Raw genomic sequence first — 16,097 nt, forward strand, 5'->3', positions numbered from 1 at the left:
TGTGTTTTTAACCCACTCCTGGCCAGGCAGAGAGGTCAGAGATGTAAGAAAATTATAATGTTTAGTCCTGAATCTTTGCATCTGGATTCAAGGGTGCACACTCAGCATTATCGGGTGTAACTCTGCTACCTGTGCCTCCAGAGAGGGGCAGTGGAGCACTTCTTCATCCCTGTGCTCTGGAAACCAGGGTCCAGGGGCTGAGGCTGCCTGGGAGTGCTTGGGAGGTGCTGGGGCTCCTGTATGACTTTGCACAAACCATCTTGTTCCTTCTGAATATTCAAACACTGCTTTTGCCTGAAAGAGCCTGTCCATTTTAACTTCCTATATCCATTTAAACCAAGTTATGGAGATCTGTGTGCACTGATCTCAAGAAATGGGGTAAATGTAAAAACTCCTTCACCTCAGATCCATGCTGACAGCCATTTGGACTGGGGGAATTTCATTGCTGAGCACTCTGGAGTGGGACCAGCCTGGCCTATGTGTGCCAGGATCTCCTTGTGCTTCACCCGACCCTCCTGTGGGCTGTGCAGAGTTTAAATATCGATGAAACTTTGGAAGTGGCAGTGGCAGCCCCTGGGTGAGCCTGGCAGGGCAAGTCCCCATCCATCAAATGGCAGCTTTTTCCTGAGCAAATGATGAGTACCACTGGCAGGGAGGTGAGGGGAAAAACTGGTAGGGACTTGCCAGGCAGAGCTGAGGTGGGTGCACGGATGGAATACAGGGAGCTTTTTTGGGAAAAAGCAGGGCTTGGACCCCTGTGGCAAGAAAGGGCAGAAGAAGCTATTTCACCTCTGTGTGGAGGTTCCTCCTTAGCTTAAAGTCTGCTAAGTGGGAGCTGCTTCAAGGTGGGCAAGGAGCACTCCTGGACAGCGCCAGGGCAAGCATGGCTGTCAGCATTTTGTAACCTCAGAGGGACACGGGGCCACAGGGCCTCCCTCGCCTTGTTTTCTGTGGATTGCTCTGGTGGCTCAGCGATATTTTTTTCCCCATTTCAGTGCCCGTGGTAAACAGTGGGAATGTCCTGGGCTGGGGGCGGGGCCCTCCCTGCCCAGCCCAGCGTCCAGCATAGCAACAGTGGCTTCAAACACTGCAGCCACCGCCACCAGCAGGTCTGTGCCCACTTCCAGCCTGTCCCGGGGTACCGGGGTGGCCCCCCCGAGTGACTCCACCCAATCTGCTTTCCAGGGTGTTGGACATGGGGACCTTCCTCTGCCCCCGCTGCTGCTTGGCGTTCAGATCCCGACCGCTGCTGCGGGTGCACATGGAGAAGCTGTGTCTCGGGCCCACGGCACCCAGCAGCTCCTGCCTCCGTGGGGGGGACCCTCTGCCTGTGGAGGGAGCACAGGGCACAGCAAGGAAACCACAGGACATCTCGGTAGTGTGGAGCTGGGTCTGGCGCAGAATGGGGATGGGGACAGGTGCTGGGCTGGGAAACTGGGAATCACATCCAGGATCCAGCTTGGTCGGAGCTGGGTAAGCCTCCATCTTCCCATGCCTGCACCACAGAGGCAGCCCTTGGTGCTTATTTTGCTAAAACCAGAAAAGTATATTTTACTGGGGGAATGGGGGGGGGGGGGTGGGGGAGAGTGAGGGTGTCACCCTTTCCTTCCCTTTGTGTCTGCGAGGTCGGGGTGTCCCAAAATATGGACGGTGCTGAGCCACGCCATCACTTTGTGCCTCGTGGGGTCCCACCAGCTGTGCGGGGACAGCGGGGACCAGGGCGGGCGCAGGGAGCTCCCCTGGGGGATGTGCTGACCCCCCGCGAGAGGGCCCTGCTCCGCACCGCCAACCCCACCTCTAGGAGGCTGCCAGTAGAGGTACGGTGAATCCTGAATGCCAGGGCGGGCATCAGCAGCCCCAGGGCTGGGGGCCAGCCCCTCCTGCCCACTGAACCCCATGTGGCACAGCGAGAGTCCCCCCCGCAGCCGCTCCCACTGCAGGGACAGCAGCAGCCGCCGCAGGAGCTGCTGGAAGCCCACGAACGCCAGGTGGCCGAGATCCGGGCCAGGACCCAGCAGCTGGAGCGGCAGAGAGAGGGTAGGCCCCGGCAATGGTTTTGGGTCGATGGGGAGGCACGTGTGGGATGCAGTAACCCCGAGAGTGGGGCTGTGGGGGCCGTGCTGAGCCCCCCGGCCCCTCACGGTCCTTCAGGGCTGTGCCGGCGGCTGGCGACACTGGGGGCCAGGGCTGAGCCGGGGGAGCCCGAGCCGAGCCAAGGCCCGTGGGACCAGGCCAGACATGTCCGAACAGCACAGCACCGGTGAGCCCTGGCCTGAGGGGTCACAGCAGAGCCCTGGCCCTGCGGGGTGCTCTCCATCAAGGCTCCCTCACCCCCAGTTGTCTGTCTCCTCCCCAGGGCCACCCTCCACCTCGACACCCTCCTGCCGCCCGCAGGGCCGCTCGCGGCCGAGGCCAGGTGAGGGTCTGTGGGCCATGGCGGCTCCGAGCAGAGCGTCCTGCTGGCCGAGCCCGGGCAATGGCTGATCCAGGGCTCTGGCAGGGCACTGCGAGTGTCCTACCTGCGCTCCGGGGGACACAACCCGGCCATCCTGGAGCAGCTCCTCCACCTCCAGCTGGAGGCCACGGTGCTGGAGAAGGGAACGGCGGGGCTGCGCAGGGGCAGGCGGATGGGTAAGCGCCATCACCAGGCCCAGGCCCGTCCCCCTCAGGGACCGTGGCCCCAGGCAGCAGCTGAGGCACCCCCAGCTGTGCCAGCAGAGCCCCCCGGCACTGGCACTCACGGTCTGGATGCGGCACTGCTGGCCGTGGAGCTGGAGAACTGGCGTCTGGAAGATGAACTGTTGGCACTGAAGGTCAGAAGGGAGAGGAGAGCAGATGCTGGTAGGTGATGGGTTCCTCATCTGCACCCCACAGCCGGAGATGGCTCCTGGAATTATTGGCAGGTGGAGGGGGGCTGCAGCTCAGGGTGAGCTCTCTGCAGTGAGCAGGGAGAGTCCTGGTCCCCTGGGGCCTGGTGAGGTGCCAGGAAAATGGCTGCTGTAAACCCCACGGTGACCAAATCCTGTTGGCCAGGCTCACGGGCAGCCCAGCGGCACACACAGGAACTGGCGCGGCTCCAGGCAGAGGTGGGAATGCTGCGATGCCATGCAGAGCAGATGAGGCCATGGCTGCACCCCTCTGTCTGCCCATACCCTACAGGCCCCCCGATGCCACCAGCCCTTGCTGTGCCAGAACTTTTCATGGTAAGAGCCTCAGCTCAGGGCAACTTCCAGCTCTCCAAGGAGGGGAGTTGGGATTGGGTTGCCAACTGGGACAAGATGATGGGTGTGGAGGTAGAAGATTGGGGACCTTTAGAAACAGCTCCCTTTGCTGCACTGGGGCAGGTGAGTCCCCACCAGTGTTGGACCAGGGGTGTGATTTGCTCTGCACACCCAATGCCACATATGAGGGGATGGCCAAGCAGCTCCCACCCTGCCAGGACCCTCCTGCCCCTGACACCACTTTTTTCCTTTCCCAGGAGCGCCCCAGGGCAGCACTGGGGCCTGGCAGACCCACGGCCCATGTGCCCCCTGGACATCCCCTCACCCCCTTTGTGGCCCTGGAGGACCCTCCTCCTGCTCAGGAGCCCCCAGCACAAGACAGGGCTCCCCAAAGGTGAGCCAGGAACAGGCCATGGCCCCACTGGACTGCCCTGCCACCTCCCTCCACCAGCAAACTGGGGCTTCAGTAACTGTTAGGGTGATGAAGGCAAAAGCTGCGTTCCAGCTGCAGAGATGGGACCAGGTGCAGCTGGTACCAGGATCCCATGGTGCTGGGATGGGTCGAAGTGTATGGGATTACTGATGGGACAATAGAGGCTTTGTCTGGGCATTTCAGCAGGAAAAGGACAGGCAAATCCTCAAGCCAGCAGCAAACAGCTCAGTCTCCACCTCAGGACAGAGCCCACAGCCAAAGGAGTGGTTCAACCCCTCCTGCTCACAATGGTGGTTTGGGGACAGTCAGAGGGCACTTAGGGGCACAATAAATTCCCTGTCCTCAGGCACATCCCCATATCCAGCCCTCTGTAGGGAAAGCCTAACCCAGGGCATGTACAGCTCAGCCCTGGGAACCAGCACAGAAGTCACAGCCAGCTTTACAAAGTGTCAGAGGCCCTGTGCTACATGCTTAATTAAAGGCTTCAGCTCATTGCTTTTCACTTCTTGGCCTTTTTTTATACACACACAGTCCAGGGCAGGGTCCCAGCCCCACCTGGGCACTCCAGCTCACTCAGGGCCCAGCCCTGCTGCCCCTGTCTCCAACCATCAGCACCTGCTCCTGCACCGCTCCTGGGTGCAAAGTAGAGGTTGAGCAGAGATAAAAATACGCAGCAACAAAGCCCAGGATGCTACAAAGCTCTTTCTTTATCAGCCTTCCCCACCATCTTTAGGCTGCTCAAAGCTGAGGGAAGCACTATCAGAACCCACTTAGGTTCAGCCTAGAATGAACAAAACACAGCCCCAGCTGTGACAAGGCCCCAGCAGAAGAAAAAAAGGGTCCCTGGACAAGACAGTGAAGTTCAGGCAATGCTCTCCTTCCCTGCAGCAGCCAGCCCTGCCTGGCCCATCCAATCCTCTGCTCCTAATGAGGCAGATGTGGGTGCAAATGCTGAAAGGAAAGGGAGCATGAGCCCAGCAGTGGGCAAGGGCTGAGACCTGCAGCCCAAGGGGACAGCCAGGAGCAGAGGCTGCAACCTGTCATAGGAGGAAGGTCAATAGGGACTATTTGCTTACAATCTTTATTGAAGTCATACAAAAGTTGCCAAAAAGTGAAAAAATACACTATATACAAAACCATTTTCCTTGTAAGGAGAGGAGTGTCCAAGGTTAAAGAATCATTATCATACTGTGCTTTCAACTGCAGCCCCTGATTCTGCTTGTGGCCTTTTCTCTGTCTAAAAGAGAAGATAAGGGTTTGTTTTTAAAAGACAAGACAAAGTCTTACAGCACCAACTCATGCAGCAGCCCAAGGGTTCTGTAATTTGAAGACTTAACTATGTGAACTTTGCCAGTCTCCAGAGCCCAACACTACCCTAAAGCATTGATAGCAACAAGTGCAGCCCAGGGGTAAGTAATAAAACCCAGAAGATGAAAAACTGGGGGAACATCCTCTGCTGGAGTTGAGCCCAGCAAAAAGCACCCAGAACCTGTCTCTGTCCCACCCCACAGGTGACAAGGCTCCACAGCTGGGTCTGTCCAGCCCACACAGGGTCAGCACCACAGCACAACATGCATCCTGCCCACTAGGAATAGTCTTCATCTCATCTGGGAAACCTTGTGAAGGACAGCAGGCAATAAAACCAGGACATCTACCAGGCACAGAACCATCCCTGAACAGAGAGGGGGGAAATAAAATAAAAAGTACAGCCCAGACTCCTGGCTCAGCTGCCCACCTCCTCTTCCATTTTTTCTGCAACCTCATTTCCACGGGGGACAGAGTCCCCACCACCACCATTGACAGCTGGTTCTGGTTTAGATTTCTTGGCTTCATTGTCTCCCTGATGAGTCTCCTCCTCTGGTTTCCTCTGAAGACAAAATTTTTATAATGTCCACTAAGTACAAATCAAAGTTCAAATATTTTTGAGAAATTCAGCATTAGATGTCACTGCACATCATCTATCCAACTTCTGCTTGCCAGGCTCAGGACAGGCTCCCCAGTGCTGGGGATTAACCAGAGCTTTGATACCTAGGTCTTGACCACAGGGACACTCTGGGTGCCAGGATCTCCAGTGCTGAGTTATCTTTACAGTCTGGTAAAGAAAAGTGCAACCACTGAGCCTGTAACTGTTCCAGGGTAGACTTAGGGCATCTACAACATTTGAAATCACCTAAAAAGCAGCTCCAAATCACTCCAGGCACACCTGAACTGACAGACCAATGGAACAGAGGCAACATAAAACTGAGAGTATCACCTATATTAGTTTTCATCAGCAAACACTTCTAGAGAACAGATAACATTTAAAGGAATCAAATTCTCAATATCTGACTTCTTAAAGAGGCACTTTATAATTACCACCAGTGTGGCTTTACTATTTATTAAAGTCCAAGTCCCAATTTCCTTTTGGAAAGAGAGGAACCCAGCCCAGCCTGGTTGCCTGCCTCTTCCTTGGGATCTGCAGATGACCCTGCTGCTTTTGAGGGTCCTCAGCAGAGGAAACTCTCGTTCAGGGAACACCTGCAGAAGCCACACAACTGGGTCAGATTTACATCAGTGTGGGTCAGGCAGGGTGCTGAACCCCCAAGAATGGGAACCATCTGGCCTCCAGGAGACCAGACTGATTGGTTCCCAGTGGAAAGGAGTTTCATACACTACTGGTTTTACTTCTGGAGTGTTTTGCCATTATACAGCTAAGTTAATAAAACATACTTTTAAGACAAATCTTATTACACAGAGCAAGCCAGAGGTACTTCAACAAACTGCTTGTTTAACAAGTAATTTCTGGACTCACCTTTTTCCTGACTAGATGAGAGATGTCTGTTACACACTGAGATGCACCATCAGCTCCTTTCCTTACTGGAATCTGTTACAAGACAGACACTGACACATGAGCAAACACAACCAGTAATCCTTAGAGCAGATGAGAATCAACAGCGTTCATCTTAGATTAACTTACTGTGGACACAGAACCACTGTCTTCACTTTGTGCAAAGCCAGATGTAGTTCCAACCTTAAGAAAAGCACAAAAAACAGACTGTGGCAGAAAATGCATGAGAACTTATTGAGATACAGAAAGCCCAAGTCCTTCCCATCCCAGCACTGGATTCTGCACTTCTGTACAGGACAGATGCAACGTGTGCTCCACATTTGCCTGACCCATCATTTCCAGCCCTGATACATGAAATGCCACAGAAGCCTATCAAATTCCTGTCTAGTTTGGAACAGTTAGTATCAGGGCTCTTAGTAAATATCCTCTTCAGATGTCAGCTGCCTCAGTTTCCTTCTCACAACCACAGCCTGGTAACACCTGTGAGCAACCACCAGTCCCTGATAAGTCTGAGCTCCTCCCATTACTGATTTATTCTAAGTTCCACTGGAAGAAGGGTTGGGTCAAAAGGAAACCACAGGACACACTCACCAGAGTTGCTTTCAGTCCTAGCTCAGCTACTTTTGCACTTTTCTGTGACTCCTTTGAATCTTCTATCTTCTCTTTAATTTCAGGAAGCAGTCCCTTCAGTTCTTCTATCTCCTTCTCATCCTCAGGGGACCCAGTGTCTGCCTTCTTTATTCGCTCAGTCAGTATTGCTGGGATGAAACAGTTATCAGAGAAAAACACCTCGAGACAAAGTAACTGCCCAGATAACAACACCCAGAGGCAACTATCTGCTAACAAACAGTTTTACCAATTCTGCCCTCAGTGCAGTCTCACCACTTTCAGATAAAACGACACAGCAGACAATGAGCACACCTCACTACTTTGCCTTGTGAAAACTCACTAGGCAGCAGCTTCAGAATTCCACGTACCCAGTCTTTTGTCTATGACCTCCATGGACTTCCCAAACTGAAGCACGGCCTCGTCGAAGTCGCTGTTGTAGTGGTAGGCCAGGGCGAGCTGGTAGTGGCTCTCGGCCAGCAGCCGGTCGTGGGCCTCCAGGTACTTCTGCTGCAGGGCCAGGCAGGCCTGGAACTCCTCTATTGCCTGTGTGTAGTTCTCTACAGGAGAAAGCCCCAAGGTCTTTACAAACCTCAGTAATTATCCACAGCAGCACCGTGTAAACCCTGGTTTGGTTACTCGGTGTTTTGTTACACATTATACAGACTGCAAACAGAACCACCACTGAACACAGCAGTGCTGGGCTGCTTTCAGACCATCAGTTGACAACTCTGCCTCCCCTGAGAGACTGTCTAGGCCAGCTCCTCTGGTTCTCACGAGTGTTTTGTCTAATTTCAGCACAGAAAACTGAGCAGCCAAGTCAAAGCAGGTACCAAATCCTCCTGCTTTACTTTCTACCAAGAACTGAGCGTAACTGGTCCCAACTGCAACACGGATCTGGAGCTAAGGACAGTGCCACCCTCCTGCCAAGCTCTCCCCAAATGTGCTCCACTGACATAAAACACAACCCTTGTTCTGTAGCCCTGGCCCAGAAACCCATTGGGTTATTTCCAGAGGAAGTGTACATTTGGATTTAACAAGATTAGAATATATTTTTAAATGAAAGGCAAGTGAGTCATTACAAGGGTTTGTAATGGGGTTTGCCTCCCACTCCTTTTTTCTGCTGTGTAACACAAGAGCCTTTCCTGACTATAACCTAGGATTTGGGAAGGTCTAAGAGAGTCAACTATTTTTCATGACAATTTCAGCAAGTCTCTCAAGTTCATAAGCAAGGTTTGGTCACTTGAGAAAGCAGAACACAAGGCTGGCAACACATTGCTTCTTACTCAAACTTTTTTTCCACTGCTCTGCAAAAGCACAGACTATCCTATTTAAGGCACCAACCATTACTTCCAAAGCTTCTCACATGGTTGCAAACTATCATGATCTAACTTGTTCTCATCCTGACAGCCTTAACTCACATCTGCTCATTTTGAAGTACAAAACCCAGTGACAGAAAGTAGAACCAAACATTTTGCACATGAGAATTAACATTACTTACCAGATTCAATGCTAACTTCTCCTAACTTCAGATGAGCTTGAGCTGCATGGAGCTGAGCTTCTTTTGTTTCTTGTCTACAGCCAGAAGAAAAAAATAGTTTTCAAATCCTAATCAGAGCATGCCACGTTCTCTAACTGGCTATGCAACCATCCAATTTACTTTAAGTTTCTGTGGCATATACCCAAATTAGAACTTTAGTCTTTACCTTTTGTAAATGACTTTTGCTAACTCCAGCATGTCCCAGGCTAGCTCAAGATTGCCAATTTCATCCTCCTCACTTTCCTGTAAAGACCAGAAGTGCATGACAGATTAAATGACTCAGACCACATCAATATGTCATAGACCACATCAAACACCACCACTACATTCCCAACCAGTGTTATCAAGGATTCCATTTCTGCAAGAGGTGAGCATTTCACCACTAGAAAAAAAAAAAAAAAAGCAAGCAGAAGAGGTTAATACATCAACCAAGACTTTGCCTGGAGTAAAAATGTTTCAATGGAACATGAACTCACATTGTTCTGTGATATGCTTTAATTTTTTTCCAGAAATAACAGGGCACCAAGCACCAGTATTATCCCAAGAGCAAGATCTTGGTTAAGGTTGTTTTTAGATGAACCAAATAAAGTTCACAGTCCAGCTTTTTTTAATGAGCCTTTGAGCTTTGTCAGAATAGTCTGAGAAAGGGACAGACAGTTATTGTGAATGCTTAGTGCCACTCTACAAGGCTGCAGATTTTTCCAGGTGTTTTGACTACTACATCAATGTATATCTCAGGTTTGAGGAGCACCACACTTCTCAAACAATTCCCATCCTAATCACAGCTTACTGGACAAGCAGACAATTAACTGTTCCAAGTAACTCCGGTGACAGGCTGGAACAGCTCTCCCCAAGTCAGCTCAGCACACCACAAGCATTTGTGTCAGAGCAGCTGAACAAACTCAAGTCTACAGACACAGCTGAGCAAGATGCTACAATGCAGACAAGGCCTAACATTGACCATTCCTAGGCAATATTGGCTTTCAGAAGTATTTTTCTACACAGAACTAAATTAAACACAAGTGAGCTTTTAGAAGGGCATAAACATCATACTTAGGCCTAATACTGCATCCTTCCACCAGCACTGGTGTCAGACCTCAGCAAACTCACCTTGTCTTCCACTGTCAATTCATTCTCCTTATCATCATCGGCTTTATCATTTTCTTTGTCTTCCTCTTCAGATTCTTCTGTTTCTAGAAGGCAAGTAGATGCATGAGGACGCTTGTGGTTACTGGGCTTGCTCAACATGGAGTCAGGCAGAGTGTGTTATAGCCAACCCTAATCCTTCCAGTGACAGGTTAGAAGTGTGATGTAAGAAGAGCAGATACATTAAAGTCTCAGCATCAGCAGCCATCTTGCTGAAACCATTCAGCATTGTAGACTAAAGCAGACCAGAAGTTCAATTTCTTACTATCAATAACAGAAACTTATATAGAATTCAGTTCTCACCAATCTGCTGTCAGGTCTCACTGAAGCCACAAGATTTTGAGCAGCCCTAGAGGCACTGGCCAGCTGCTAAACTTCGTGCTACAGAAAGTAAGAGTTTTCAGCAAAATAGCTGCCAAGCTGAACACAAATTAGTCTGTTTCTCAGTTCGTGATCTTTATGTCAGGCATTTAAGTATCAATGTTAATGAACCTCCTCTTGTGTAGTACTGTTTTGACTTTGACACTGTGCAGAAGCATCACATCATCTTTCTACCAGCAGAAGACATTTTGGGGAAATGTGCAGTAAAGGAATATGGCTAATAACTTCAGAGCACTGGCTGGTCTGCAGGCTGAAGTCACACAATTCCTGTAGCTATTCCAGAATACCTCTGGCTATTCTAGAACACAAGCTTGATTGGGGTAGGACTAGAGAGCCTGTGAACTCACTGGTCTAACTCCCAGCACACACCCACCACTGAGAGGGCCAAACCTGTGAACGTGAAGACACTTGTACAAAAGTAAACAGAAGAGATGTCAGGGTAGTGGGAGGAGCTTGGAATGATTCAGCACCAGACCAGGATGTTCCAGAGGGTCCTCATATTCCCAGACTTGGGGCAAAAAGCAGCAGTATGTGTGCATAAGCAGCCTCTCAGCACTGGGGGTGAAGAGCAGGTAACTACTCTTAGTTTATTTTCAGTCATCCTCTCTCCACACAGACACCCTGTTAGGCCACTGCTCCACCACTGAGTGCTCACTATGCTTAGCACAACAAATCCTTTCAGGCTCCAGAACTGTTTAATCTGAACATTTGCCACTCCTGAGTAAGGCCCTGCCTGTGAAGATGAGTTACTGGCAAGCGAAGTTGCAGTTAAAGTTCATCAATTAACTTGTGCAATAGAAGGCATAGGCCCACTAAGGCCACAAAGTACTGCTGCAGCAAAGGGTGCAAGTCTCGCTGCAACAGAGCCTGGGAAACAGCTATAATAAAGCAGGGAAGCACAAGGGCAGAAGCTGGACAGCCAGAAGACTGTACTAGAGCAGCAATAAGCCTTCAGAGCAAATCAAGTTTAGAATTTCCAACTGAATTTTTACTAGCAATGACCATCAGAAAGACTCAATTGAAGAGTTCCTCTCCTCCAAGAGAAGTAAATTTATGTGTTCAGCTGTTCTTGTTTTTTCACCACCATTAAAAAAAAAAACCACAGCTATAACCAGAGGCAATTTGTGCTTTGCAGTTATGTGAAGGTTAGTGCAATACACCCAGAAGCATGCAAGTGAACATCCATTCAGTATTCTCCACCGGCCTAGCCATTACTTACACATTTCACAGGGCTGTCAGTTTGCTTTCAAGTAAGACTTGCTTTGCAGTTAGTTAAGCGTTAGTCTAGAGAAACTGAGACTATTCACTATTCCTTGAAACTTTACTTGTATGTAAAGTCCTTCAAGAGCCCCTTTACTGTGCCTTTTCCTTATTCTAAGGCAAACAGAAAATTCTGAATGGAACACTTTTTACCCATTGTTAGCCAAATCCATCAAGTCATCCACCCACAAGTACTTTTCGCCTCTCAGTGTTACCTTCTCCCTCTTCCATCAGGTCATCTTTCTCTTCTTTTTCTACCTTAGCACCTTCACCCTCTTCCATCAGGTCACCTTTCTTTTCCTCTTTCTCTACCTTAGCAGCAACTTCAGCCTTTTCTTTCATGTCATTTGGTGTCTCTTTGCCCTCTGTGGGCACAGGTTCCTTTGAGGGCTCTGTCTCTTTAGATTCACTTGGTTTCTCTTCTGTCTCTACTGGCTCATGTTTCTCTTCTGCCTTCTTCTGTTCAGCCACCTCTGCATCCCCTTCTTCAGTTTCTTTCTGTTCCACAGCAGCTGCCACCTGTGCTTCTGCCTTCTCTTCCACAGCTGTCTCTGCCTGCTCTTCTACAGCCTCTCCCTTCTCCACAGCTGGCTCTTTTTCTGTTGCTTCTGCTGCCTGTTCTCCCGTCTCTCCCTTCTCTTCCACAGCCACTTCTCCTACTTCAGCCTCTTCCCCAGCTGCCTTTGCCTCCTTGTCTGACACTTCTGTCGTTCTCTCCTCCTCAGCTGCCTTCTCTACCTTGTCCTCAGGCACCGTCTTCTGCTCTTTTTCTACCTCCTTCTCTTCCACAGCTGCCTCCTCTTTCACAGGCACCTGCTTCTTCTGTTCTTCTGAAGTTTCTTCTTTTCCCACAGAAATCTCAGTCTTCCCTTCAGCCTCTTCAGGCTTTGCATCCTTGTCAGCAGCTGCTTCTTTGGGTTCTTCTTTAATCTCTTTCATTTCAACATCCTCTTCTTTGACTTCCTTCTCAGAGAGGACTGTAGACTCTTCCGTGGACTTTTTGGCCTCTTCCTTTTCCCCCATGGCGTTATAAACCTGTTCTCTCAACTCCTCCCTTGTTTCTTCTACATGATTGAGGAAGCATAAACATTTCTTCGAGTTTAGTGATAAAGACATTAACGGGCACTGCCAACACCACCCTCAAGACCCTTCAGTGTGTTGGTTTGTTACCAAGTTGGATGACACTCCTAAAAGCTTCATTTTCCAAGTACAAGGAATTAGGAGACAACCAACATAGCTGCTTGATCTAAGCAAGTCCCTTCCCCTTCCCCAGACTGCAGCATTGCAAGCGGCCGCTCAAGCAGTGTGCGGTTGTGCAGCGATTTTAGTCACAGCTAAGCAAGAGGTGCCAGCGCTTTAACAGTCTGGATGGACAGGAATTCCTGTATCCTCTCCAGCTGCAGGCAGCATAAAATAGCCACTGTTCCTGGGACTTTGTACAGAGACTCTGACCTCTGGGACTACACACACTGTACTGCTACAAGGTTACAAAGCAGTTGGAGTCAGCGGTGAAGCTTAAGAAAGCGAGTTTGAATGCAGTGTTCAGGACACAGACACTTGGTGACCCTTTACACATGCTTTCAGGGACCAGCTCCTTGCAGGTGTTTTACAGATTTTGCTCATCTTTAAGCAAGACTAAAAAAAAACCAAACAGAAACAGAGTCCATTCAGACTGCCAAGAGTTCCAATAGAATGATTCAGGCTACCCAAGATACCAATGGACTAAATTTGGATCATTCCAACAAGAAAACACAGCCTGGAGCCTCCATGGCAGGGCAGGCAGCTTTACATACCATCAGCAGCTGGCAGTGCAGAGTCTTCTTCTGCTTTTTCTCCTTCCTCTTCCACCTGCACCCCTTCTAAGGCATTTCCCAGCACACCATTTTCCATTCTAAAGGGAACAGGAGTTTGTTATCCCTTGGATATTTAATACCATGATTTGAACTGCACAAGCTGCAACACCCCAGCCCATCCCACCCCACCCAGGGTAATCCTGTCCATAAAGGAGTGAAACCATGTTACACCAGACACACTCTTCACCAAATGACAAACTGTCACTATACCTTGCCAACTCCAGGAGAGATTTTCCATAATAAAAAAAAGCTTCTGCACACTCATCCGCTGTCTCACCATACTTTTTACCCCTACAAAAAATAATAAAGAATTATTTGCCTGTGCCTACTTTAGATCTGGATAGATGAACTTTAACATTAAATATTCCTAGACAAAAGGATCACTTTCTTGGCTGGTTTGCCATTGCTTTAAACAAATATTGAATGCTTCTCTCAGTTACATATGGCTCTCAAATACCCAACCGAGGAAATTAATCTGTAACCCAAACAGTATCATTCACAGAGCCTGACCAAGACTAGTAACAAGTTACTAGAGAAGACACCTGCATAATAAACTATCAAATCCCTTTCCTTCCTTAGGGAACTCTGCTGGTAATGCCTATCACAAAAGCCACCTAAACTGTACACCAACTACAGCATTGTCCAACTCTTGGGTGACTTCAAATAGTTTGTCCCCCTTCACAGTCACATTATAAATTATAAACATGTTAAATAAAAATCACAGTCTTTCTTGCATAATCCACATCAGAACAGCCAAGCTTAAGCCCAAGCCCAGCAAAAACACAGAAGATTCTACTACTCACAGTAAGCTTGCAGCTTCCTGGAATGCATTCACAGCAGCTGGAATATTTCCCATTACCAAGTGCTTCTGTCCCAAACCCAATAGTTTCTTTGATTCTCCGTCCACATCCATACTGGAGGAAGGGGGAAGAAATCAAATAAAGGACTCTCTTAGTTTTCACAGTAATTTTAGCTTCCAAAACCTAGTCTGCTTTATGGAATAGTAAGTTGCATGCATTACAGTGGTTGAAACTACCAGGGTAGGTGGGACTTGTTTGGTTTTATTTGTGTAAATCGGAACAACAGATAGTTCCAATAACCAAGGAAAGACAGGCAAATTTATCTAATCACTGCAACAAGTATCAGAATCTGCTGTGACAAAGGCTGCTAAAAAATATACTTTAGGAGTTACACACCAATACACCACGGAGCACCAGTGCTCCAGACTTCAATGCTAGATCAAGAAAAAGAACAAACTCAAAACTTTTCACAGCACAGCATGGTGCATCTGAGAAGAACGACAGATGCCAGTGTCAGTTTCAGTTCAATGCATCTTGCACAGCTGATTTCCAGAAGGTCCAGTCCAACATCTCAGACTAGGTCAAGAGGAGCTGCCCACAGAGGAATACCATCTCTCACATGCCAGCTGCCTCTCCAGCACTAATTAAAAACCCAAACACTTCAAGAACAGCTGGTATTTTTGTATGTATCAGTCCCTGAAAAGGCCTCGATACACTAGATGTGTGCAAACCACTGGTGAGCACAGGTTTTCAGCACCTACATCACACATGGGCGTTGAACTCCAAGTCTAAGAAGTGATATGAAGGGTGACCTTTGCGCTTCACACAGTAACTCCAGGATCTTGTGTTATTTCATAATTGACAGTTCCAACTCCCATCTCACCTGTCTGTCTTGTCTGTGGATGTGGAAGGAGCTGCCAGTTCCTCTTCCATCCTGCAAACAGAAAATTGAATGTTCTTTTTATTCACGTTCAGAACCGGCCACCCATTTCACGGCACCAGCTGAGCTCTCAGGGGTGCGAAAGCAGCACCAGAGCCTGGATCAGAGGTGCCCATCCACGCGGAGCGGGCCCAGGCCCCTCGGTCTGGTGTTGATGGTTCGAGGGGAGGTTGTGAGGGGCTCTGTCAGCCCCTGCCCGCGGTCCCGCGCAGACAATGGGGCCTTTCCCGCCTTCCGCCGGCCCCGCCCCCCGCCCTTGGCGCCAAACCCCGGCGGCGGCTCCTCACGGGCCGCCGGTCACGTGACGCCCCCCCCCCCCCCAGCCCGCCCCGCGGCGTCGGCTGCCCCCAACAAAGATGGCGGCGGCCGCGCAGCGGTCACGTGGTGGCTCCTCGCGAGCCGCGCGGGCCCAGCTGGCGCCGGAGGAGCGGGGCGGCGGCACGTACCACCGCCGGCGGGGGGGGGACGGCGGAGGCAGGTACCACAAACGGCGAGGGGGCGGACGGGGGGACGCAGGTACCACCGCCAGCGAGGAGGAAAGGGGGGGAGGAGGGGGTGCACCTTCGCCAGCCCGAGCAGCACCCCCGGCCCTTCCCCTAAGGAAACCCGGCCCACCGCCCCCCTTACCCCCCATCCCCTCCGGTACCCTGCGGCCCGAAGGCACCCCCCGTCTCCCCTGATGCCCCCCGGCCCCGACATGCACACACCGTAACCGGGGCAGCCCGCGCGGCCCTACCTAGTCTGGGAGGCCGGCGCGGGCTCAACGCAGGAGGGAGCGGCGATGGCCGAGGATTGCATAGAAGCTGCTGGAGAGAGGGGCGGCGGCGGCAGAGTGCAGCCCCCTGCCCCTCCGGCTGGCTATATACCCCCGAGGACACGCCCCGGCCCGCCTGGCGGCGCGCGCGCGCCGCAGGGGGACTACCGCTCCCGGCACGCTGCGCGCCCGCCCCGCCGCGGGACGCCGGGGGCGCCGCCGCGCGGGGCGCGCTGGGAAGTGTAGTGCCGGAGAGGGAGGCGGGGTCCCGCGGGGCATGCCGGGACGTGCAGTCCCGCTCCCTCAGGCCGGCTGTGGGACCCCCCTCAGCCCCAG

At 50.8% G+C, this 16,097-nt stretch overlaps 2 protein-coding genes across 2 annotated transcripts; one reads left to right on the top strand and one right to left on the bottom strand.

Moving 5' to 3' along the window:
- The first annotated feature begins 1,123 nt into the window (after nucleotides 1–1,123).
- Nucleotides 1,124–4,156, top strand: CCDC17 (coiled-coil domain containing 17). Its single transcript, XM_066555769.1, has 8 exons — nucleotides 1,124–1,375; nucleotides 1,926–2,037; nucleotides 2,152–2,260; nucleotides 2,357–2,416; nucleotides 2,501–2,631; nucleotides 2,719–2,841; nucleotides 3,034–3,203; nucleotides 3,479–4,156. The coding sequence occupies exons 1-8, from the start codon at nucleotides 1,196–1,198 to the stop codon at nucleotides 3,617–3,619; spliced, it is 1,026 nt and encodes a 341-aa protein (XP_066411866.1). The 5' UTR covers nucleotides 1,124–1,195; the 3' UTR covers nucleotides 3,620–4,156.
- A 563-nt stretch (nucleotides 4,157–4,719) lies between these two features.
- NASP (nuclear autoantigenic sperm protein) lies at nucleotides 4,720–15,882 on the bottom strand. Its single transcript, XM_066555770.1, has 15 exons — nucleotides 15,744–15,882; nucleotides 14,951–15,001; nucleotides 14,071–14,181; nucleotides 13,478–13,558; nucleotides 13,208–13,305; nucleotides 11,630–12,478; nucleotides 9,738–9,820; nucleotides 8,794–8,870; nucleotides 8,589–8,662; nucleotides 7,459–7,647; nucleotides 7,073–7,239; nucleotides 6,611–6,664; nucleotides 6,446–6,517; nucleotides 5,390–5,521; nucleotides 4,720–4,891 (listed from the first exon to the last, which is right to left on the bottom strand). Exons 1-15 carry the CDS (start codon nucleotides 15,803–15,805, stop codon nucleotides 4,838–4,840), a joined length of 2,154 nt encoding a protein of 717 aa, XP_066411867.1. The 5' UTR covers nucleotides 15,806–15,882; the 3' UTR covers nucleotides 4,720–4,837.
- Between the last annotated feature and the right edge of the window lie 215 nt (nucleotides 15,883–16,097).

This window comes from Molothrus aeneus, chromosome 9, assembly GCF_037042795.1.
Source record: "Molothrus aeneus isolate 106 chromosome 9, BPBGC_Maene_1.0, whole genome shotgun sequence".
Taxonomy (NCBI): domain Eukaryota; kingdom Metazoa; phylum Chordata; class Aves; order Passeriformes; family Icteridae; genus Molothrus; species Molothrus aeneus.